Source organism: Myotis yumanensis, unplaced genomic scaffold (assembly GCF_028538775.1).
Source record: "Myotis yumanensis isolate MYYU_CA2020_CCGP unplaced genomic scaffold, mMyoYum1.0.hap1 SCAF_1, whole genome shotgun sequence".
NCBI lineage: Eukaryota > Metazoa > Chordata > Mammalia > Chiroptera > Vespertilionidae > Myotis > Myotis yumanensis.
In genome coordinates, this window is record NW_027223752.1 from 135,892,500 (window position 1) to 135,917,359 (window position 24,860).

A 24,860-nucleotide genomic window follows, 5' to 3' on the forward strand; every position below is an offset into this window, starting at 1 on the left:
CCGGTACATAATCAGGGGTGGGAGGGACCTCAGGAGGGCTCCAGGATGTGTCCGGCCCATCTCACTCATTCTTAATAGGCCAGACACCTACAGCAGGCTACCTATTGGTCAGAGTTTCTGCCCCCTAGTGGTCAGTGCAGGTTATAGCAAGCTGTTGAGCTGCATTAGCATATCATTAGCATATTATACTTTAACTAGAGCACCAGTGCACAAAAATTTGAGCATTCGTGGCGGGAGGGGGTGCCCTAGCCTGGCCTGTGCCCTCTTGCAGTCTGGAACCCCTCAGGAGATAAGGACCTGCTGGCTTAGGCCTGCTCTCGGGTCACAGAGGGCATGCCCAATACCTAGGTGCAGCCCCTGGTCAGGCTCAGAGCAGGGCCAATCAGGGGGTTGGGGAGCTCCCCCCTGTCACTCACAGAGCAGGGCCCATCAGGGGGTTGAGGAGCTTCCCCCTGTCATGCACAGAGCAGGGCTGATCAGGGGGTTGGGGAGCTCCCCCCTGTCACTCACAGAGCAGGGCCCATCAGGGGGTTGAGGAGCTCCCCCCTGTCATGCACAGAGCAGGGCCGATCAGGGGGTTTAGGAGTTCCCCTCTGTCACTCACAGAGTAGGGCCAATAGGGCAGTTGGGGCACCGCCCCCTGTCACACACAGAGCAGGGCCCATCAGGAGGTTGAGGAGCTCCTCCCTGTCACGCACAGAGCAGGGCTGATCAGGGGGTTGAGGAGCTCCCGCCTGTCACTCACAGAGTAGGGCCAATAGGGGAGTTGGGGCACCGCCCCCTGTCACACACAGAGCAGAGCGGATCAGGGGGTTGGGGTGCCACCCTCTATCACCCACAGGGCAGGGCCGATCAGGGGATTGGGGCGCCACCACTGTCACACTCAGGGCAGGGCCAATGGGGAGGTTATGGCTCTACCCCATCACACACAGAGCAGGGCCCATGGAGGGGGGGAGATGGGGTGCCACCCTCTATCACCCACACAGCAGGGCAGATCAGGGACTTGGGGTGCTGCACCCTGTCACACACAGAGCCACAGGGCGATTAGAGGGTTGGGGAGCTCCCCCATATCAGGCACAGAGCAGGGCTGATCAGGGGGTTGGGGCACCTTCCCTTGTCACAAACAGAACAGGGTGGATGGGGAGGTTGTGGCCCCGCCCCCTGTCACAGACAGAGCCTCAGGGCGAGCAGGGGGTTTGGGCGCTGCCCCCTGTCATGCTGATCCCAGTGCCGGGAGGCATATTACCCTTTTACTATATAGGATAGAGGCCTGGTGCACGGTTGGGTGCCAGCTGGTTTTCCTTGAAGGGTGTCCTGGAACAGGGTGGGGGTCCCCACTGGGGTGCCTGGCCAGTCTGGGTGAGGGGCTAAGGGCCATTTTCAGGCTGGCAGGTGACTGAAGCTCCCAACCGCTCCTTTTTTTCTTTTTTTTTTTTTATTAAATTCTGGGCCAGCTTTAGTTCTGAGGCCTCGGCTGCTGAAAGCCAGTTTCTGGCCTTTGTTTTTCCTTCTGTATTTGATACAATGTTGCGGTCCGGCTGGCTGAAGCCCAGCTGACTGAAAGCCGGTTTCTGGGGTTTTGTTTAGCTTCTATATTTGCAACATAGTTGCTTAGAGTTGCAGCTGAGAGGCTGGCAGTGGCATGCGGGGGACGTTGGAGTCCGCCATCACTGGAGCAAGCAAGCCTCCCTGTTCGCTTCAGTGCATGGCTGCTGGCCGCCATCTTGGCTGACAGTTAATTTGCATAAGGATATGCTGATTAGCCAATGGGAAGGGTAGTGGTCGTACGCTAATTACCATGTTTCTCTTTTATTAGTGTAGATTGGTTGAACAGTTGACTGGACTACCAGACACTTAACATATTAAGTTTTTATTATATAGGATTCTTCTTCTACTAATGTTGCCATTTTCTGTCAGCCTTATGGGATTTGGTTGGGATTATGTTCATTATAGATAACAGTTAATAGGTAGGTATCAAATTTTGAAAGAGCCCATTCTCTTTTATTCTTGGATTTGATATATTTAAAAAGCGAAAGTAAGTGTTGTTAATGGCCTGCTAATAATATAATTAATAGTCCCTCTGGTATAGTCTTTGTGTGTGGTCCTAAAGGAATACTTTATAACAAAGCATTACTCTGATACTTTTAGTGTCTTGTATTTTTCTATTGTTGTTTTAAAATGTATTTTACTTTTTTCCTTAATAGTGCATGATCTCTCTGAAGAAGACCCTTTATGCAGGTAAGATTTTATGGGTTTTTAAAAGCTATAAGTTACCTAAAGGAAAACAGAGAAAAGAAACTAAAAGTTCTAGAGTGTTCTACTGTGTGCTAGACCATATATTATATATAACCTGTGTTATATAATCATCACAATAGCTGTCAATGTAGCTGTGTATTGTAGCCTACTTTTTATTAATGAGGCAACTATAATTCAGGGAGGTGGATGAATTGACCCATGATTCTATAGTTAGCAAGTGGCCAACCTATGACTTGACTGTCAACCTGTTTGACTTCCCAGTCTATTCTGTTGTCCCTCAACATACACTGATAAGTTCCTATGTAGCGCTGGCATTGAGATATATATGTGAATCAGACCGACTCAGAAAGTGAAGTCTGATTGTGTGTTAACTCTGATTTAGAGATTTTCTAAGAGGCTTAATTAATCTAAGCATTTATCTTACTCTCCTTGACAATTGTAGTGGTAAATAGGACCTTGCTCTTTTTACCAAAGCTTTTAGGGCCCTTCTCAGTTAGCTATGGCCACAGAACCAAAGGTTGTACCTAAGCAAGGCCTCATCAGTCAAGCGTTGTTAGGTAAAATGATATCTATTTTTCTTGGAATGAATTACAGTGGGGCCTTGACTTAGGAGTTTAATTCGTTCCTTGACGGAGCTCGTAACTCAAATTACTAGTATGTCAAATCAATTATGAACGAGTGAGACACGTGATGATGGGCTGATGTTGTGGCGTTCACTGTGACATTTGCTGTGCCAACTAGCGGTGGGGTATCTGAAGCTGGCTCATAACCCAAATTTTAGCTCGCAACTCATAGCAAAAAATCGGCCGAGAGACGGCTCATATCTTGAAAAACTCGTTAGCCGGGACACCCGTAAGTCAAGGCCCCACTGTACTTACCTGTAAGTAAAGAATATCTATGTATAGTTCATGTCATATTAATTAAATTCAGCATGTATTTAAAGGATATTTGTAATTGATTCCTCTATTTACTGACTTCCCAGCTTGGTTTTCTCTTCAGGCTACGACCTTTGCCTAGTTGTATGAGGTTTTTTCCTTGATCCTATGGTATTTTTTCCTCTTCCATGAATTCTTGATTTATTTTATTTTATTCTCTGCTTTTTTTAGTGTTTCTTTCATTGTGCTTTTTTCCCCCAATGCTGCCAGCTATGGTGTTCTCCATTTTTCTATAGACAGAATCAAAGGCACATAGAATTTCAGTAGTTTAAGGAAGCCTAGTAATTAATTAAACAAAACTGCCTCTAGCTATTCAACCTGTATTTAATATCATGCCTAACTAATTGTTGGCATAGAATACTGGAAATGAAAAGAGATTAAAGTGACTCATTGGGATATATAAGGTGGTGAAACTGACTTATAAAATCAGGTTGCTAAGTGTAATACACTACCTTCTTTATCAAATCTGTAGGAAAGTTTCATAATAGAAAGATGGGGAGTGGTAGTGAACACAGTCAATAGGGGGTAAAAATGGAATTAGCAGGAGAATCCCAAGTTTCAAGTGGAACACTAGGTTGGGATTGAAGATGAGAATATTGGGGTTTGTGACAAGTTAAAGGTAAGTTATAATAAGGAAGGCCATAGGATGTTGGGAGTTCTCTAGAAAGGCAGATTAAAACATGAGGCTCAAGGAAGTCCTGAAGAGATTGCTACTCTTCTATTTGTTTGTTTAATAGAAGGAAATAGCACCATTCAAGGTTTCTTTTCAAAGATATTTAAAACATTGGAGCCATTGGAAAGATTCTTTTGATCACAAATAGGACTGTGGTCGCATCAACCTGAACTCTGATTCACAGAGTGGGACTTAGGTACCCTTGAGTCCTAGGGTGGGCTCAAATGGAAAAAAAAATAGGAGCTCCCTATTTCCCTGGCAAACAAACTAAATGGAGTCGGAGTGATCCACTCATTACATAGGTGTGTTACCCAACTCCATTACTGATGTGACATCTAGTCCTTCCCCTGCCCAACTCTCTGTGTACATGGGAAGCACATCAGCTAATTGGTTTATCCACATGCTGCTACACACAGTATACAAGCTGTTGTTTAAAGACTGACCCCATGTCAAGCAATTCATTCCAGCTCAATGGAGTGCCTGCCCAGATTTCTGTTTGGGTGTTCTCCTTTTGGAGCTAATTGGGTCATGCTCTGAAGCCCTCCACTGAGTGTGTTGTTTCTGGGGCCTCTTGGGAGGGACACTCTTGCAAGTCAATGTCAGCCTCTGCCTGTGACTTCCCCTGGGCTACCTGTGTGGAACAACAAAGCGATCCAGCTTGTGACTGCCTCTGCTGGGCCTGGATGCACCTGGGAGGGGCCAAGCTGCAGAGCAATGCCTCCTTCTACCAGCACCAAGCCCATGGGGCAGCTAAGCAAAAAGCCCAAGTCACTCCGAGATCTACCTCCACCTACCAGCTTTCTGTTGGGGCCAGTCTCTGAAAGAGCTCCTGTTGGTATGTGAGTTGCATGAGGTAAGTGAGTCATCAGGTAGGTGCCAGTGGTGTTTACCATGTTGTTGCCGATTCAAACTTGGCTTCATTTTTTGGTATTAGGCCCAGTCAGCAAAAGTCCCAGGGTACACAAATGCCAGTTATCACCCACCAGGTACCTGTGGACCTTTGTGTTTGATGGGTCTCAGGGAGTCATTAGGATAAGGCCAGCAGAATTCATCAGGCCCCCAGGTATCAAGATTTGGCTGTGTGAAGAGAGGGCTCAGCACTGGAATGGTGGCCTCAGTTAGACCAGTAAGGGAATAAAAGCCCCAACCCAAAGTCACATAACTCAATCTCTGATACCCCCTGGGTCCATCCCGACCTCCTTAAGAGACCTCCATGAAAGTCTACACCATGGGCCCAGGCAGCTGGCTCCTTTGTACTGTATAGCTTTACAGGGTCGGGGACAAGGATTCAAGATGTATGTTCCCCAGGCTGAGGCCATAAGGAAGGGAGGGCTTGACCCAAGGGTGATGGCATCTGCGAGAGGGACTCAGCACGGGGAGGGCACACAGAGGCCATCCCCTCAGCTCTCTCCCAGAGCCACACAAAGCAGTCTCTCATCACATGACTCCCAGTGCACTCTGAGCCACCCTTTCTTCATAGGCCCCAGGGTGAGTGGTGGGACCTTGTGTACCGGACCTTTAAGAGGGCTCTTGGCTTCCTAGCAGACTCTCACCTTTCCTGGGAGGGCAGAAGCCCTGCTTATTTTCACAGCCAGATGTCCTGTGAGCTCCTCTTCCAGGCTCTGGTTCTCAGGGCATTGTGATCATTTTCAGAAGATGACCAGGGAGAGTCTACTAGGGACTCAGGGTCTGCTTGAGATGGAGGAACAATTTTGAGAGTGGGTTCTCATTCAGGAAATATTTGTAATGCTGCAGAGACAGACATTCCAAATGCATCTTTCCTTCACAATCAAGCATTTTACCTGTCAAATTAGAAGGCATTTGTCTTAAGCTTGCTCCTTCTTTAGAGTTATCACGTAGTGGCTCTTCCTCATGGCATTCTGTCATTTTGAATTTTACAGAAAATTCATGTGACCTCTGCTTTGACTCATCTTTGGAAAGTTGCAAGTTCTTCCTCTGCTCTAATGTGCCCTGTTTGATGCCCATTTCCTCCTCCTTTTGCACAGAAGTGTGTCCTGAATATGCAGATGTATCCTCTTTGTCACATGCCCTATTTATTTGTGATTCTTGAGACATTTTTTCTAAATGCAAAGGTGGGAGATGAATATGCTTGCTTTGATTTTCAGATGTCTTTGCTGTTGGGGTATATGTTTTTGAAATAATTTATCCTTGAGTAATCAAGTATGGACAAAGATAAGTTAGAAAATAATTAAAATTTAACTGTTAGGATTCTTAATCTATGATTAGTTAGTTCCAATCACAGGATTGAAACTAAGAAGTAAAGAGTAATAATAACTTGCCTTGGCCTAAATACAAATAAAAATATGAACCCTCACACCTAATTTTGGCACTATTGGAATTATACAATTTATTAGATGCTAAATCTATCAAAATTAAATTACTAGCTGAATTTTAACATTACAGATGCTTCCTTCCTCACTTAAAATATTTCACCTCACCATATCCTAACAGTGAGCCCCTAAAGTGCAGAATTTGTTAGGGGTGCTCCAAGATGGAGGCAAAAGAGGTGAAAGTCACACTCACCTCCTCCCTGGGCCAAATTGGAACGAGAACTAAATTATATAACTACCAACCTGAAGACTATCTGAACATTAGTCTTATACCCAAGTTCTACAGAAGAAGCCTCAGCTACACTGGCAGGAAGGACAGAGATTCCAAAAGGGCTGGCCCCACATCCACTTGTGGTGGCTGAGAATGCAGAGGCATGTCTCAGGGCAAAGGTCCCCCTGAGGAGCATGTGGTCTCAACTACATGCTGGGCTCCCACCCTTGTTTCAGGAGTCTGTGCCCTCATAAGCTGAAGATGTAAATGTTCTGGAGCCTGCAGAAGGGTGATCTGGGAGTGGGAAGGCTAGCAACATAAGCATTTGTTTTTTGACATTTGGACATAGAACTTTCAACCATTTCAGGAACTTCCTGTATAGTTTTAAGGTAAAAGGAAGGAATGGGTTCTCCTTAATAGGTGGTTTCCATGCTAAAGAAGCAAGACTGCCATTTTTGACTGACATCGTTTAGTCTTTGGACCAGAGACAGATGATGAGGAAGGGACAGTGTATCTTCCTACCTTGACTTAGGTCATCAGATGTGTTCCAGTTTAGGGAATAAAAGTTATGTCTGCCATTAATTGGTGAAAACAGATTAATCTCAGGCAGAGTGTGTCTTCATTAAATAGCTCACAGGTTGGAAGAGGTAGCAGCAGAAATAGATAATGGAAAGTATTTAAAAAAAAAAAAAAACTAAGGCCCAGTGTTAATTATATTAAGAATCTTTATTTGATATATAGATAGCTGATTTTTCACTTAAATTGTTTTGTTGTTTTTTCAAAGAAATGGACTCACTCATTTGTGTTGTATATTTTACTACAAATCTCGCATTATTGATTCATGCCCTACATCAGACCATGAAGACTTGAAGGTAAAGTGATCTCTTGTGAAATTAATTTTCCTGTTCTGAATTGAATTATGTCTATCACTTACTCTTAAAGTTTCCTAGTGGCTTCCCTATCATTGTTTTATGTTTGTAATGCAAAATTAGTCATATTATTGTTAAATCCTTCAGTGAGGAAATATGTTTTGAATTGATTTTAGAGAGAGAGGAAAGGACTGGGAGAGAGAGAGAAAGAGAAACATTGATGTGAGAGAGAAACGTTGATTGGCTTTCTCCTGCATGGCCAATCATGGGAATGAACTGACAATCTGTGTATATGCCTTGACTGGGAATTGAACCCCTGACCCTTCCGGGCATGGGACAACACTCCAATCACCAAGCCCCACAGGCCAGAGTAGAAAATATATTTATTTTATTGTGTGGTTCTTTTTATATACAATGTCCACAAAAAGGTGGGTCCATAGAGACACAAATCAATCAAACAGGTGGTTGTCAGAGACTTGGGTAGGGGGGATGGGGAGTCTCTATTTCATCGGAATGAGGTTCCCTTCTGGAGAGATTGAAAAGTTTTGGAACTAAATAGAGGTGATCATTGCATAGCATGGTGTATGTGGCAAATGCTACTGAATTTTTTACTGGTTTACTTTATGTTTGGTGAACTTTAATCATTAAAAAAAGAATACTGTCACAATCAATCAATCAATCAAATGAAGATAATGTTACCCCTTTTAAAACAATCCAATAGACTTATTTAAAACATGTCTCCTGGTGAAAGGTTACAGTGTTAATTTGAGACTTGTCCTGTTTCTTGAGGTAGGCCTATATGGTTGTGAATTTCCCTCTTAGGGTTGCTTTCATATGTCCCATAGATTTTGGGTTGTCATATTCTCATTTCATTTGTCTCTAGGTATCTTTTAATTTCCTCCTTGATCTCATTGTTAACCCATTCACTTTTTAGTAACAGGTTGTTTACCCTCCATGTGTTTGTGTGTTTTCAGCGTTAATTTGGTAATTGATTTCTAGTTTGATACCATTGTGGATGGAGAAAATGATTTCAGAGAGAGAGGAAGGGAGAGGGACAGAGAGATATAAACATTGATGAGAGAGAAACATCAATCCTCTGACTCCTTTATGTTCCCTGCAGGGATTGGGCCCACAATCTGGGCATGTGCCCTGAAAAGGAATCAAACCAGTGACCTCTTGTTTCCTGGGTCAACACTATTTCCTATCTCCTCCCTATCTCCTCCTTCTGGTACTCCTATAATGTGGCTGTTCCTATACTTTTTGTTGTCACAGAAGTCTTTGAAACTAGCCTCATTTAAAAATATTTGTTTCCTGCACTAATGGGATATTACCTGCTCTCTTGTCTTCTAAATCAAAGATTCTATTTTCACCCAGCTGTCATGGCTCAGTGGTTGAGTGTCAAACTTTGAACCAGGAGGTCATGGTTCAATCCATGTCAGGATATATGCCAGGGTTTCAGGCTCTGAACATGTTTTAAACAAAAATGAGGAGAGTTTTTATAATGATACAGAAAATAAAAAAGTAAGGATCCCAGTAGTTATGTCTGAAGTGAAAGAAGACCAAGACTTTGCTATGCAGATGAAAAAAAATATGACCCCAAATACCATGGATTGGAAATTAGGCATGTGGGGCATGCAGTAGGCAGATGATCAGTTATTCTCTCTCATCATTGATGGTTGCTTTTTTAATATTTTTATTGATTTTAGAGCGGAAGGTAGAGGGAGTGAGAGACAGAAACATCAATGATGAGAGAAAATCATTGGTTGGATGCCTCCTGCACATCCCCTACTGAGGATAAACTGGAATCAAACCCAGGACCCTCAGTCAATGCTCTATCCACTGAGCCAAACTGGCTAGGGCTCATCATTGATGTTTTTATCTCTTCCTATCCCTTTATTTCTGAAATCAATCAAATGTATTTTTTTAAAAAAAGATTCTGTTCTCTGCTTCATCTAATCTGCTACTGATTCTTTCTAGTGTATTTTTCATTTCAGATATTATATACTTTATGAGTGGTTATTTTATATGGTTTCTTTGTCCTTTTATATACTTGCTATTTCTTTGTTGAAGTTCTCACTACATTCCTTGATCATCCTTGTAATCATGTTCTTGAACTCTGTATCTGGTGAACATTTTTCCTCCATTTTATTTAGTTTGTTGTTGTTTTTTCTGAGTAATTCTCTGTTTGTGTTTTTGTTTGTTTTTTTGTTTTGACTTGGGTTATGTTTCTTTTTATTACCATTTTAGCTGCCTCACTGTACTTGTTTCTGTGTATTGGGTATATCTGCTTTGCCTCGCACTCTTGGTATAATGGCCTTATGTATTAGGAGTCATGTGAGTCTCATTGGCATATTCTTTCTGATCACCTGAGCTAGGTGCTCCTGAAATGTCACTTGTGTGAGTTATTGTGTTAGGTGAGCCTGCCTTGGTAGAGTTTTCATTGCTGTTGGTCTGTTCATGGAAATTGGGCATTGTACCTACACCTCAGTTTAGTGATCTGAAAAGCAATCTTCCTTTGTGCCTTGTCTGTGGCAATGGTTCAATTAAAAAGCCATGATATGTCTGCTGTTACAAATACTTATAAAGAAACAAAGCCAAATCAAGACTTGTTCCACAAGCCATTATGTGCAAATAATTGCAGTGCTAATTATTGTAAAAGCATGGACTCTAAATTAAAAGATGAGAGTTCCTCTGCACTGCACAATGACAGAATAGCTGGAGTACCTATAATAATAAAAGCGTAATATGCTAATTACACTGGACAGCCAAACAACCTTCTGAATGTCATTCTGGACCTCCTTCCAGATGAAGCTGCAGCAGCGGAGGCCAAGGAAGAGGTGGTTAGGGGTGATGAGGCAGGCAGGTGAGCATTTAGGGGCGATAAGGCAGGCATGCAGAGTGGTTAGGGGCGATGAGGCAGACAGGCTAGCGATTAGGGGTGGACAGGCAGGAAGATGAGCAGTTTGGGGTGATCAGGCAGGCATGTAGAGTGGTTAGGGGTAATGAGACATGCAGGCAAGTGGTTAATGACAATCAGGCAGGCAGGCAGAGGGGTTAGGAGTGATCAGGCAGGCAGGAAAGTGGTTAGGGGCAATCAGGCAGGCAGGCGAGTGGTTAGGGGCAATCAGGCAGGCAGGCAGAGGTGTTAGGGGTGATGAGGCAGGGAGACAGCATGGTTAGGGGCAATGAGGCAGTCAGACATCTCCTGAGGGGTCCCGGATTGTGAGAGGTTGCAGGTTGGGCTGAGGGACCCCCCTCCCCATGCATGATTTTCTTGCACCAGGCCTCTAGTATTTAAATGAAGAACTACAGCAAGATATACAAAGGCTTAAGAATGACATAGACATGGTAAAAGTAGAGAGCCTGGCTTGGAAAAAAGAGAAATTTCAACTTCAAAAAGAGGTATATTTTCACTTGCCTTTGTTCTCTTTACCAATTCTCTGATCCATTCTCATTTTCCACTACTAAAAAAAGTTTGTGTATAAAATGGGTTTGTCTAAATATGTAATTCTGCCGGAACCGGTTTGGCTCAGTGGATAGAACATCAGCCTGCGGACTGAAAGGTCCCAGGTTCGATTCCGGTCAAGGGCATGTACCTGGGTTGCGGGCACATCCCCAGTAGGAGGTGTGCAGGAGGCAGCTGATCAATGTTTCTCTCCCATCGATGTTTCTAACTCTCTATCTCTCTCCCTTCCTCTCTGTAAAAAAATCAATAAAATATATTTAAAAAAATAAATAAATATGTAATTGTATATTTAAGTAGATTCTATCAACTAAATAATAGTTTAGGAAAACATTCTCAAGTTTGTTTTTTAATTATGTCTCTCTGTTAGTCGTTCTTATGAATTGGGAAACTAAGTTAGCTTTGTACATGTGACCTTCTGAACCAGTGAAAGTATAAAGGAGATTGCTGAAAAAAAAAAAATGTAATAAGCACTAGAGTTTTGTTTTGTTTTAAGTCCATTGGTTTAAGTATAAATTATACCCCATAGCCTGGCTGGTGTGACTCAGTGGTTGAGCATTGACCCATGAACCAAAAGTTTCCTGTCTGGATTCAGGGTCAGGGCACATGCCTGTGTTATAGCTGGATTTTCAGTAGGGGGTGTGTAGGAGGCAGCCAATCAATGTTTATCACTCATCAATGTTTCTATCCCTCTCCCTTCTGCTCTCTTTAAAATCAACTTAAAAAAAAACACCCATAAATTGCATCCCAGAAACAATAAAATGGAAGGAAGTTATGACTGAGAGAAGGGATATAAACAAATAGCCCCAGCTAAACTCATCTATTTTTGTGCTATAGTGTGTGCAATCTTCAATGGTTTACTGAAAACCTTGGAACCTAGAATTCCAATATGATCACTTCAAGATATTTTTATTTTATTTTACTTTTGGGTTATTGTTTCTGTTCAATATTATTTTTATTAGTTTCACATGGACAGCATAGTGGTTATTCATATACTTTGCATCACAGTCCCCCCAACTTTGAAGTACCCACCTGCACTGTACCTAACCATTGGAATATTATTGCGATATTTTACAAACAAACATATATACTTTCATGTATATTTGTTATCACCACTCTCAGATGTGTTTGTTGAGTCAAACCTTTATGTTGTTTAATAAAGTATGATACTGCCATAAAAAAACAAAATCTTACCATTGTGACAGCATGGATAGGCCTAGAAGGGATTATGCTAAGTGTAATAAATCAGACAGAGAAAGGTAAGTTCTGCGAGAGTCCACAGCCAGTGTGGCTTTCGAGGGTTCTAAGGCTTGGAAGAAGAGCTGACGCACAAATGATACACAAGATGAAATATTATTTTTAATACCGGGATAACCAGAGGACAACTTAACCATAGCAGTCAAGTTCTCCCTGTTGCTCCTTTCCCGGCTGCTTTTATTAGCTAGAATACACAATTGCCTTTAGGAATGCAAACAGACATACCAATGGTAATTGTTTATTAAACAGTAAGATTGTCAGGTTTGGGGGAATTTTGCTTTAGGCCATTGAGTCAGCAGCAGGTAACAAAATGTAGATATTCATCCTGTGAATGTCAAAAGGAGTCCTGGTCAGCCTTCTGCCAGACTCCTCACATTTATATCTGTTACTGTTGATCTTGGTCTCCAGCAAAGTTCCATCTGATTTCACTTACTAGTATATGTGGAATGTAGAAAGTAGAATAGATGATCTAATAAATTTAAAACAGACTCATAGGTAACAGAGATCTGACTGAAGGATGCCAGTGGGAAGGAGGTTGGTGGACTGGGTCAAAAGTAAAGAGATCAACAAGTACAAATTGGTAGTTACAGAATAGTCACAGGGATGCCAAGAGAATATAGTCAATCATGTTGTAATAAGCATGAATGGTGTCAGATGAGTATTGAAATATCAGGAGGATTACTTTGTAAAGCGTCTGATTGTCTAACTATTTGCTACACAACTAAAACTAATGCAAATAATGTTGAATGTGAATTGTAATGGAAAGATTAAAATATATAAAACCATAGAATACCAACCATAGAATACCTTCCAAAAATAAAAGCATAGCAATTATTATTTTTAAAAAATATTATTTATTTTTCTTTATTGATTAAGGTATTACATATATGTCCTTATTCCTCCATTCCCCACCCCCCCTCAAAGCTCATGCCCTCACCCCCCTGGTGTCTGTGTCCATTGGTTATGCTTGTATGCATGCATACAAGTCCTTTGATTGATCTCTCCCCTTTATTCCCACCCTCCCATACCTTCCCTCTGAGGTTTGAGCATCTGATCAATGCCTCTCTGTCTCTGGATCTGTTTTTGTTCATTAATTTATGTTGTTCATAATAATCCACAAATGAGTGAGATCATGTGATATTTATCTTTCTCTGTCTGACTTATTTTGCTTATCATAATGTTCTCCAGCTCCATTCATGCGATTACAAATGGTAGGAGTTCCTTCCTTTTTACAGCAGCATAGTATTTTATTGTGTAGATGTACCAGTTTTTTAATTCACTCATCTCCTGATGAGCACTTAGGCTGTTTCCAAAACTTAGCTATTGTAAACTGTGCTGCTATGAACATAGGGGTACACATATCCTTTCTAATTAGTGTTTCTAGTTTCTTTTTTTTAAAAAATATATTTTATTGATTTTTCAAAGAGAGGAAGGGAGAGGGATAGAGAGCCAGAAACATCGATGAGAGAGAAACATCGATCAGCTGCCTCCTGCACACCCCCCACCGGGGATGTACCCGAAACCAAGGTACATGCCCCTGACCGGAAGCAAACCAGGGCCCCTGAGTCCACAGGCCGATGCTCTATCCACTAAGCCAAACCCATTCTGGCGGTATTTCTAGTTTCTTGGGATATATTCCTAAAAATGGGGTCACTGGGTCAAATGGCAGTTCCATTTTGTTTGTTGAGAAAACTCCGTACTATTCTCCACAGTGGCTGCACCAGTCTGCATTCCCACCAGCAATGAAGGAGGGTTCCTTTTTCTCCGCATCCTCTCCAGCATTTGCCATTTGTTGATTTCTTGATGATAGCCATTCTGACAGGTGTGAGATGGTCATTTTGATTTGCATCTCTCCGATGATTTGAGCATGTTTCCATGTCTCTTGGCTTTCTGTATGTCCTCTTTCAAAAAAATATCTATTTAGGTCTGTTTCCCATTTTTTGATTGGATTGTTTATCTTCCCTTTGTTAAGTTCTATGAGTTCCCTGTAAATGTTGGAGATTAAACCATAACGTTGGCAAATATGTTCTCCCATGCAGTGGGCTTTCCTGTTGTTTTGTTGATGGTTTCTTTTGCTGTGCAGAAACTTTTTATTTTGATGTAGTCCCTTTTCTTTATTTTTTCTTTAGTTTCCATTGCCCGATATCTTCAGCTGTATAGGTGAAGATATTGCTTCAGTATATGTCTGATATTTTGCTGCCTGTGGATTCCTCTTAAGATTTTTATGATTTCCTACTTTATGTTTACATAAGTCCTTTATCCATTTTGAGATTATTTTTGTGTGTAGTGTAAGTTGTTGGTCTAGTTTCATTTTTTTGCATGTATCTTTCCAATTTTTCTAACACCATGTATTGAATAGACTGCCTTTATCCCATTGCATGCTCTTGCCTCCTTTGTCAAATATTCATTGAGCATAGTGGTTTGGGTCAATTTCTGGGTTCTCTATTCTCTTCCATTGGTCTATATGTCTGTTCTTCTGCCAGTACCAGGAAGTGTTGAGAACAGTGGATTTGTAATACAGCTTGATATCTGGTATTGAGATCCTCTTACTTTGTTCTTTTTTCTAAAGATTGCTGCAGCTATTTGAGGTCTTTTTTTATTCCAGATGAAATTTCAGAGAGTTTGTTCTAGTTCTGTGAAATATGCTGTTGGTATTTTAAGGGGGGAGGTGCATTGAATCTATAGATTTCTTTGAGTAGTATGGACATTTTAATGTTGATTCTACCAATTCAAGAACATGGTATGTTCTTCCATCTGTTTATGTCTTCCTCTATCACTTTTTTCAGTATCCTGTAGTTTTCTGAGTACGGGTCTTTTACCTCCTTAGTAAAGTTTATTCCTAGGTATCTTAATTTTTTTGGTGCAATGGTAAATGAGATTCTTTTTTTAATCTCTTTTTCTGAAAATTCACTCTTGGTGTATAAAAATGCCATAGATTTCTTGGCATTAATTTTGTATCTTGCTATATTGCTGAAATCGTTTATTAAGTATAACAGTTATTTGATGGAGTTTTTAGGGTTTTTTCTATGTAAAATATTATGACATCTGGGAATAATGACAATTTTAGTTCTTTTTTTCCAATTTGGGTGCCTTTTATTTCTTCTTGTCTGATCGCTATGGCTAGTACTTCCAGTACTATGTCAAACAAGAGTGGTGAAAGTGGGCGTCCCTGTCTTGTTCCTGTTCTTAGGGGAAATGTATTTAGTTTTTGCCCATTGAATATGATCTTGGCTGTAGGTTTGTCATATAAGGCTTTTATTATGATGTGTTATGATCCCTCTATTCCCACTTTGAGCAGTTATCATTTTGACATGTATGTTATTATCATACTAGAAACCCAGTACATGAATTCGTGCACCAATGGGGTCTCTTGACCTGGCCTGCAGGATCAGGCTGAAGCCAGATCTCTGAGATCTCTTGAGGGGTCCCGGACTTTGAGAGGGCACAGGCCAGGCCGAAGGACCCCACCAGTGCATGATGAGGGCCGGGGAGGGATCTGAGAGGTTGGCTGGCATGGGAGGGGCCGCAGGTGGTTGGCCATCCAGGGGGAGGGACCACGGGAGATTGGCTGGCCAGTGGGGGGGGACCACAGGAGGTTGGCCAGCCATGGGAGGTTGGCTGTGGGAGGATACTGACCATCAAGAGGAAGTTCCTGCATTGAGTGTCTGCCTCCTGTTGGTCAGTGCACATCATAGTGACCAGTTGACTGGTCGTTCAGTCATTCAGTCATTTGTTCACTTAGGCTTTCATATATATAGATAAGTCACAGAAATTATTTGCAATCCTCCTATATAATAAAAGGGTAAAATGCAAATTGACCCTAACAGCAGAACAACCAGAATGACCTCTGGACCAGTCACTATGAGGCACACTGACCACCTCTTGGTCTCTTTCCCTGGCCAGCAGGCTCCAATTGCCTGATGGCCACCCACGGCAGGGGAGGGGCTGACGAGCGGGCGGGAATAGCCAACCTCTCAGTCCCTTCCCCCAGCCATCAGGCACTAATCACGTGATGGTGAATGGGGAATTGGCAGTGGGTTGCGGTGGGGGGTGGGGCCAGCTGCAGGAAGCTGGGGAAGATGCCCTGATCACAGGCCAGACCTTGGGACTGTACCTGCTCATGAATTTCATGCGCTGGGCCTCTAGTATCTAATAAAAGAGTAATATGCAAATTAACCATCATTCTGTCACTCTGTCACAAAGATGGCAGCAGGCAGCCACAGAGCTGGAGTGAGCAGGAGGCTTGGGTTGCTCCCGGCAATGGAGGAAGCCAAGCTTCCAGCCTGCCCTGGCTGGGCCTGGGCTCCACTCAAGGCTACAAAGTTTCAATTATAGAAGATAAATAAATCCCAGATACCTGCTGAAAAAATAAAGAAAAAAGGAGAGGCTGAGAGCTTGGGTTGCCGGGGGCATGGCCAGCCTGAAAACAGTCCTCAGCCCCTCACCCAGGCTGGCCAGGAACCCCAGTGGGGACCCCGACATTGAAGGGGGTGTGGCTAGCCTGAAAATAGCCCTCATCCCCTCACCCAGGCTGGCCAGGCACCCCAAGGGGACCTCCTCCCTGATCTGGGACACCTTTCAGGGCAAATCAGCCGGCCCCCACCTATGCACCAGGCCTCTATCCTATATAGTAAAAGGGAAATATGCAAACTGACCCTAACAGCAGAATGACTGGGAATCACTGGTCACTATTGTACACACTGATCACCAGGGGGAAGACGCTCAATGCAGGAGCTGCCCTCTGGTGGTCAGTGCGCTCCCACAGGGAGAGCTCTGTTCAGCCACAAGCCAGACTGATGGCTGCCAGCACTGCGGTGGTGGCGGGAGCCTATCCCGCCTCCTCAGCAGCGCTAAGGTTGTCTGACTGCAGCTTAGGTCTGCTCCGTGCTTTCAAGTGGACATCCCTCGAGGGCTCCCAAACTGCCAGATGGATGTCTGACTGCCACTTAGGCCTGTTCCCCCGGGGAGCAGGCCTAAGCCAGCAGGTGGACATCCCAAAGGGGTCTGAGATTGTGAGAGGGCACAGGCTGGGCTGAGGGACACCCCCACCCTCGAGTGCACAAATTTTTGTGTACCAGGCCTCTAGTAAACTCAATATTTGTCTCTAAAGAAGAAAACTGAGTTTTGAGTTGGAAAGAGATTGAGATATTATGCTCCTTATAAGAAAAAGTGGATGCCACCTCTCATTACACTAGGCATTAAATTACTTTTCAAAAGTTATACCTAATTTATGTGATTAATTTGATGAGATTTTATGTTTATTTATCTGATTCAGCATTATAGAATTATATCCTTTCTTTTGGTGCCATAAAATGCTAGGTAATGCACCTTTAAGAACTTTGGACAGATCATTAAACCTTGGTTTCATTTCAGTTATCTGTAAATATGGGGCTAACATAAGTATATGTCTACTTGTATATCCTCTAGCTATAAGATTTTATAGTGATTGTTTGTGAAATTATGAAAGCATTACTTATTTTCCAGAATTATACATTAACTAACAATTCATTGATTTTCCTCTCCTCCAGTGTTATGGTAAATTTTGGTTCATATATATTTTGAATACCACCACTTTTTGATACCCTCAAAGATCTTAGAAAAATTAGTTTTAAAAGGCGATGGGGGAAGGAATAGGATCCTGCAAAAAAGAGGATATCTTCCTATTTGTTACTGATGCACAATGTCATATCCTCTAAATCTAGTGGGTAATGTAAGACCCAAGTGAGAAAGACAAAAGGGGCAAATTTTGCATATTTTGTCTTTTTATTTCCTTGTCTCTGTCAGATAAACATATAGGTCACATATATTATTTGCAATAAACTTAATATTTGTCTCTAAAAAAAACTGAGAAGAGAAACTGAGTTGGTTTTTTAATTTAAATTCTTAATTGTTTAAAGTATTACATATGTCTCCTTTTTCCCCCATTGACTTCTACTGGGCTGCGCCCAAGCCTCCCAGCACATACCCTCACCCCCCTACTGTCTGTAGCCATGGATTATGCTTATATGCATACATATATATCCTTTGGTTGCTCTCTTACCTTCCCCCCCACACCTCCCCTGCCCTCCCTCTGAGGTTGTATTGTCTGTTCAATGCTTCTCTGTCCATGGATCTATTTTTGTTCATAAGCTGATGTTGTTCATTATATTCCAGAAAGGAGTGAGATCATGTCATATTTATCTTTCTCTGACTGGCTTATTTCACTTAGTATAATGCTCTCCAGGTCCATCTATGCTATTGCAAATGGTAAAAGTTTCTTCTTTTTTATAGCATCACTAGAGGCCTGGTGCATGAATTCATGCAGAATGGGGTCCCTCGGCCTGGCCGGCTGACTGGAACTGTCTTGCCCAGTCCCAATCAGGGCAATTGGGGCCATCTGTGTATGTGTGTGGCAGGGGGTTGTATTGTGGAGGTTGGTCAGCCAGAGATAGGGGCCGATCGTGGCCATTGGTGGTGGGGTAGGGACACGGGTGATTGGCCGGCTGGGGTGGAGAAGAGGGACATGGGACGTTGGCTGGCCAGCCCCGTTGGGGGCCGGTCCATGGGGGGGCGGGGAGGGAGGGACCACAAGAGGTTGGCTCTGGGAGTGTACTGACCACCAGGGGGCAGCTCTTGCATTGAGTGTCTGCCCCCTGGTGGTCAATGCGCATCATAGCAACTAGTGGTTTGGTCACTTAGGCTTTATAGAAATATAAATAGAACTAGAGGTCTGATGCACAGAATTCATGCAAGGGGCTCAGGCCTCACAGCCCCACCTTTGTCCAGAAGGTTGTCCAGACTGTCATTCTGCTGTTGGTCTAATTAGCATATTAGCTCTTTATTACATAGGAATCCATTGTGTAGATATGCCACAGTTTTTTAATCCACTCACCTGCTGCTGGGCACTTAGGCTGTTTTCCAATCTTAGCTATTGTAAATTGTGCTGTTATGATCATAGGGGTGCATATATCCTTTCTTTTTTTTTACTTGAGGATATTTTTCCATTGATTTTTAGGGAGAGTGGAAGAGAGAGGGAAAGAAAGAAAAAACATTAATGTGAGAGAAACACATTGATTGGTTGCCTCCTGCACAAGCCCAGACCAGGGCCAAGGCCGGGGAGGAGAATGTAATTGATGTATGTGCCCTTAATTGGAATTGAAGCCAGGACCGTTTGTTCCAAAGGCTGATGCTCTATCCACTGAGCCAAACTGGTTAGGGCCATACATCCTTTCTGATTGGTGTTTCTTATTTCTTGGGATATATTCCTAGAAGTGGGATTACTGAGTCAAATGGGAGTTCCATTTTTAACTCTTTGAGGAAACTCCATACTGTTTTCCACAGTGGCTGCACCAATCTACATTCCCACCAGCAGTGCAAGATGATTTCTTTTTCTCCGCATCTTCACCAGCAATTGTCATTGTTGATTTGTTGATGGTAGCCGTTCTGACAGGTGTGAGATGGTACTGCGTTGTTGCTTTGATTTACATATCCCAGATAATTAGTGACTTTAAGCATGTTTTCATGTCTCTTGGCCTCTGTATGTCCACTTTTGAAAAGTACCTATTTAGGTCCTTTGCCCAGTTTTTGATTGGTTCGTTTATTTTCCTTTTGTTAAGTTGTATGAGTTCCTTATAAATTTTGGAGATTAAACCCTTATCGTATATAACTTGGTAAATATGTTCTCCCATGCAGTGGGCTCTCGTGTAGTTTTGTTGATGGTTTCTTTTGCTGTGCATAAGCTTTTTATTTTGATGTAGTCCCATTTCTTTATTTTCTCCTTAGTTTCCATTGTTCTAAGAGTTGTGTCAGTAAAGATATTGCTATGCCATATGCCTGATATTTTGCTGCCAGTGGGTTCCTCTAAGATTTTTAAGGTTTCCCATTGTGTGTTTAACTCCTTTTTTCATTTTGAGTTTGTTTTTGTGTATGCTATAATGTGGAGGTCTAGCATGTATCTGTCCAATTTTCCCAACACCATTTATTGAAGAGACTGCCTTGACTCCATTGTATGCTTTTGCCTCCTTTGTCAAATATTCATTGAGCATAATGGCTTGGATTGATTTATGGATCCTCTGTTCCATTCCACTGGTCTATATGTTTGATCTTGTGCCAGCACGTGGCAGTTTTGAGAACAGTGGCTTTGTAATATAGCTTGATAGTTGGTATTGTGATCCCTCCAACTTTGTGCTTCTTTCTCAAGATTGCTGTGGCTATTTGGGGTGAGAAAACTGAGTTTTAAGGTACGTTTTAGATGATATGTGAATAGCAGCACAAAATTAAGAAAGCTCTTTGAGAAAACTTGAAAAATTCTGCTTCTTTATTAAAAAAGAAATGAAGCAGAATTTATAACAATTTTAATGATAAAATTAAACATACAAAATACTTTTATTGATTCAAGTCATAGCAACTAAACTAAGATTCAAATGATCAAATTAATGAAGTATTTTTAGTTAATAAAGTAATAACAATATCCTTAATATCCAACTTTCATCAAAGGTTGAAGAAAAAAAGGAGCAGAAAGTCAGTAAAAGGGAAACATCCAGAAACATGTATGATGGTGCTGATGACAGTGACAGTGGTGGATTGAGTCAGCAGAGCAACAGTGAACAAACTGATAAGCACCAGGTTTCTATTACGGAGAATGAAGAGTCTGACAGGTAAGCCTACAGCAGTACTTAACAGTAGGTAATCTTTCTTTTCCTATAAACAAATTCCAACTTGAGCTAATATTCCTGATTACCAAATTTTTTATTTTTACTAGACAGAGAGAACCTTGCTTGTAATCAGAAAGATGCAAATCAACGAACAATGAGATACCATTTCTTGAACTAATAATGATAATTATTTTATTAAAGAAAATAAAAACCAGAATTGGCACGTGGGAGGAAAAGGCATTCTCATGCACTCTCTGTAGATGAAATTGGCACTTTTTTTTAAGGGAAATTGAACAAGTTTTGAAATTTCAAGTATTTCATTCCTTTATCCCAATAGCTTCACTTCCAGAACTAGATCCTACAGGAAAACATGACTTGTATAAACACACACCTACACATTCAAAGGACATTAATTATATATTATTATGTATATAAAACATACAGTAGGACACTGTAATATATATATATATATATATATATAGATATATATATAGATATATAGATAGATATAATATGACATAGATGTTCAAGATATATAATATACACATATGCATTAAGGATATTTATATAAATGCTACAAACATATGTATGTATGCTAAGGATATTTCTTACAACATTGCATACCAAAAAGTTGCATATATTGTAAATACCTATCTATAAGGAAATGCATTATTATACCTACAAAATAATGTAGTATGCAGCCAATGGAAAAAAATGAAGGTAGCTCTGGTCTACAGTATAATGATTGTTTCACAATGGAAATGTATTTAAAGCATTGGGTTTATATCATGTCTTCAACAAATTTTGTGAGAATACTTTTAATATCTGCTCAAGTATAAAAGGAAGTCATATGCAACACTGTCACTCTACTTTGTTTCTATCTAAATTGCTAGATACTAGTTTTTTGTGTTTTGTTCCTAATACCGGCGTGCTCAAATATTGGACACTCAAATTAGTAGGAAAGCCCAGGGATTTTCACAAGGCAGTTTGTTCCATGTCTTATCTACAAAGTAGAGGCCTGGTGCATGAAAATAATGCACTCGGGTTAGGGGATCCGTCAGCTTGGCCTGCAGCTATGGGGAGCAGGCCTAAGCCATCAGTTGGACATCCTTAGCCCTGCAGCGGAGTCAGGAGAGGTTTCTGCCACCGCCGCTGTGCTCACCAGCCGTGTGCCATGCTTCTGGCTGAGTGGCACTCCCCTGTGGGAGCGCACTAACCACCAGGGGGAGGCTCATGCATTGAGCATCTGCCCCCTGGTGGTCAGTGCATGTCATAATGACTAGTCCTTTGGCCGTTTGGCAATTTGCATATTAGTCTTTTAATATATAGGATTTCGATATATTGAGTAAAATCTATTAAAACACATCATGAGGCTAATCTGCTAGACGAGGGGTAGACAGACCTTTTCTATAAAGGGCCAGATAGTCTGTAATACAGTCTCTATGAACCATTAGGTCTCTGAAATCTGTCATAGACACTAGGTAAAGGAGTGGGATTGGCTGTGTTCCAATAAAACTTTATTTACAAACACAGGCTCTGGGCTGGATTTGGCCTGCAGGCATTCCTTTGTTGACCTTTGCATTATAAACCAAGGTGTTCCTAATGTAGTGAATATTCTTTTTGAAGGTATGCATGCATACTTTTATCTTTCTTTTTTAAGAAGAATGCATTTCAGTATGCACCACACACAATTTGTCAACAGGGACATCATATTACACAATTGACAAAAATTCAGTTTGTAAAGTAAAATTATTACCTGCATGTTCCCCCTTTATTTATGTTACACAATTTAAAGATTACTAACTACAGTGTACTTTGTACATTTGAGTAGTGTAACATATTCTAGGATTGGATGATTTTCATCTAGCAAGAAATCCTCCTGTCGTCTTAGTAAACACGAGAAACATGATAATCAGGTTATATAATATTATATATCTAGCAACATTTCATGGGATCTTTTAGTTGTATAATTTTGTGAATTTCTTTTTTTAATTCTTAGCCTGAAATGTTTTAAACCAGTTAGTGCCACAGGTATGTAATGAAAAAATTTTTAAGTATTACAAAAATGCTTCATGGTCACTATGAAAGGATTGAAAGTGACAGCTAAACATGAAGATGATGAGATCATCCAAGATTGTGCCATTTAACTACAAAGTCCTGGAAAAAGAAAAGGTCTATACTCACTGATTCTAATTTCCCTCCCATGCTCTCTTGAACCCACTCACATAATTTTTAGTCCCACTTCTTCTGAAAAATTGTTTTTCTCAAGGTTAGTACTTATTCTCCTCTAATAAATCTGGGGTTAATGTTTTAGACCTGGCCTTACCTAACCTATCAGCAATATTTGAACCAAAGAAAAACTTTTTTCATTCATCTTTCAGGACTTTGAGTTTTCAGGGGGTTCAAACAGACTAACTCAGTTTCCCCCTTGCTCTTCCTAGTCTGTCCTTCTTAGTCTGTTTGGTTTCTCCTCATCTCCCACCTTTTACACATTCAAGTATCCCAGCATTCAGTCTTTGATCATATTTCTCATGACTTTTATTATATAATATATACTAACTAGAGGCCCAGTGCATGATTTCGTTCATGGGTGGGGCCCCTCTGGGTGGTCTGCAGGATTGGGCCAAAAACCGCAATCTAATGCTGCCTGCAGCTCCTACCTGTTGCTCCCACTCATCCCGGCCCCACTGTGCCTGCTGCGGGCTCACCTCCAGTCAGTCCCATGAGTCCTGCATCTGGCACCCTCCTGAGGGGTGTGGCCTGTGGGATAGAGCTGAAACTGGCTCTCCTTTCACCCCCTGAGGGTTCCCGAATTTCAAGACAGCACTGGCCAGGCTAAGGGACCCCACCAGTGAATGATTGGGCCTGGGAGGGACTGTGGGAGGGCTCCAGGGCATGTCCGGACGTGTCTTGCCCAGTCCCATCAGGGCCAGCTGGCTGAGAAGAGACCGCGGGAGGGCTCCAGGGTGTGTCTGCAGCAGTTGACAGTTGACAGGTCTCTGGATGACTGAACACTTAGCATATTAGGCTTTTATTATATAGGATTAGATGCTAGCCTAAAAGTCTACAAAAGTTACCAAATAATTTAATTTTCAAAGAAAATCATAACTAATTGGATTATCACCATTTTCTACTATCCTATCTAATAAAAGAGAAACATGGTAATTAGCTGTACCTCCGCTACCCTTCCCAATGGCTAATCAGGGTGATATGCAAATTAACTGCCAGCCAAGATGGCGGCCAGCAGCCAGGCAGCTTGAAGCGAAAATGAGGCTTGCTTGCTCCACTGATGGAGGAAGCCAATGTTCCCCGCCTGCTGCTGCTGGCCTCTGAGCTTGCAGTTTGAAACATTGTTACAAATATAGAAGTTAACAAAACCCCAGAAACCTGCTTTCAGCAGGCAGGGATCTCAGAGCTGGAGTTGAAACAGTGTTTCGATTATAGAACCCAAACAAACCAGATACCTGCTTTCAGCAGCTGAGGTCTCAGAGCTGGAGCCAAGCCTCAGAGCTAAAGCTGGGCCAGAATAAAAAAAAAAAAAAAAGAAAAAAAGGACAGGTTGGGAGCTTCAGTCACCCGCCAGCCTGAAAACAGCCCTCAGCCCCTCACCCAGACTGGCCGGGCAGGGTGGGGATCCCCACCCTGAAGGGTGTGTGACCAGCTGTAAACTGCCATCATTCCCTCACCCAGGCTGGCCAGGCACCCCATTGGGGACTCCCACCCTGATCCAGGACACCCTTCAGGGCAAACCAGCCGGCCTCCACCCGTGCACCAGGCCTCTACGCTATATAGTAAAAGGGTAATATGCCTCCCAGCACCAGGATCAGCGGAGCCCAGAGGACTCCCGGAACTGGGATCAGCATGACAGGGGGCAGCACCCAAACCCCCTGATCGCCCTGTGGCTCTGTGTGTGACAGAGGGAGGGGCCACAACCTCCCTATCCGCCCTGCTCTGTTCTTGACAGGGGAAGGCTCCCCAACCCCCTGATCAGCCCTGCTCTGTGGGTGATAGAGGGTGGCACCCCCCCTCCCACGGGCCCTGCTCTGTGTGTGACAGGGTAGAGCCATAACCTCTCCATCGGCCCTGCCCTGAGTGTGACAGGGTGCAGCGCCCCAACCCGCTGATCTGCCCTGCTCTGTGTGTGACAGGGGGCAGTGCCCCAACTCCCCTATCGGCCCTACTCTGTGAGTGACAAGAGGAGCTCCTCAACCC

At 42.4% G+C, this 24,860-nt stretch overlaps 1 protein-coding gene across 1 annotated transcript in view; it reads left to right on the forward strand.

Moving 5' to 3' along the window:
* The window catches only part of LOC139021688 (ankyrin repeat domain-containing protein 26-like), an 83,168-nt gene that overhangs the window by 14,291 nt on the left and 44,017 nt on the right, over positions 1-24,860 (forward strand). Inside the window, exons 9-11 of the mRNA XM_070432167.1 lie at positions 2,205-2,238; positions 7,211-7,298; positions 20,491-20,651. Coding sequence (XP_070288268.1) covers positions 2,205-2,238; positions 7,211-7,298; positions 20,491-20,651 — 283 coding nt within the window. The remainder of the gene's footprint in view (positions 1-2,204; positions 2,239-7,210; positions 7,299-20,490; positions 20,652-24,860) is intronic.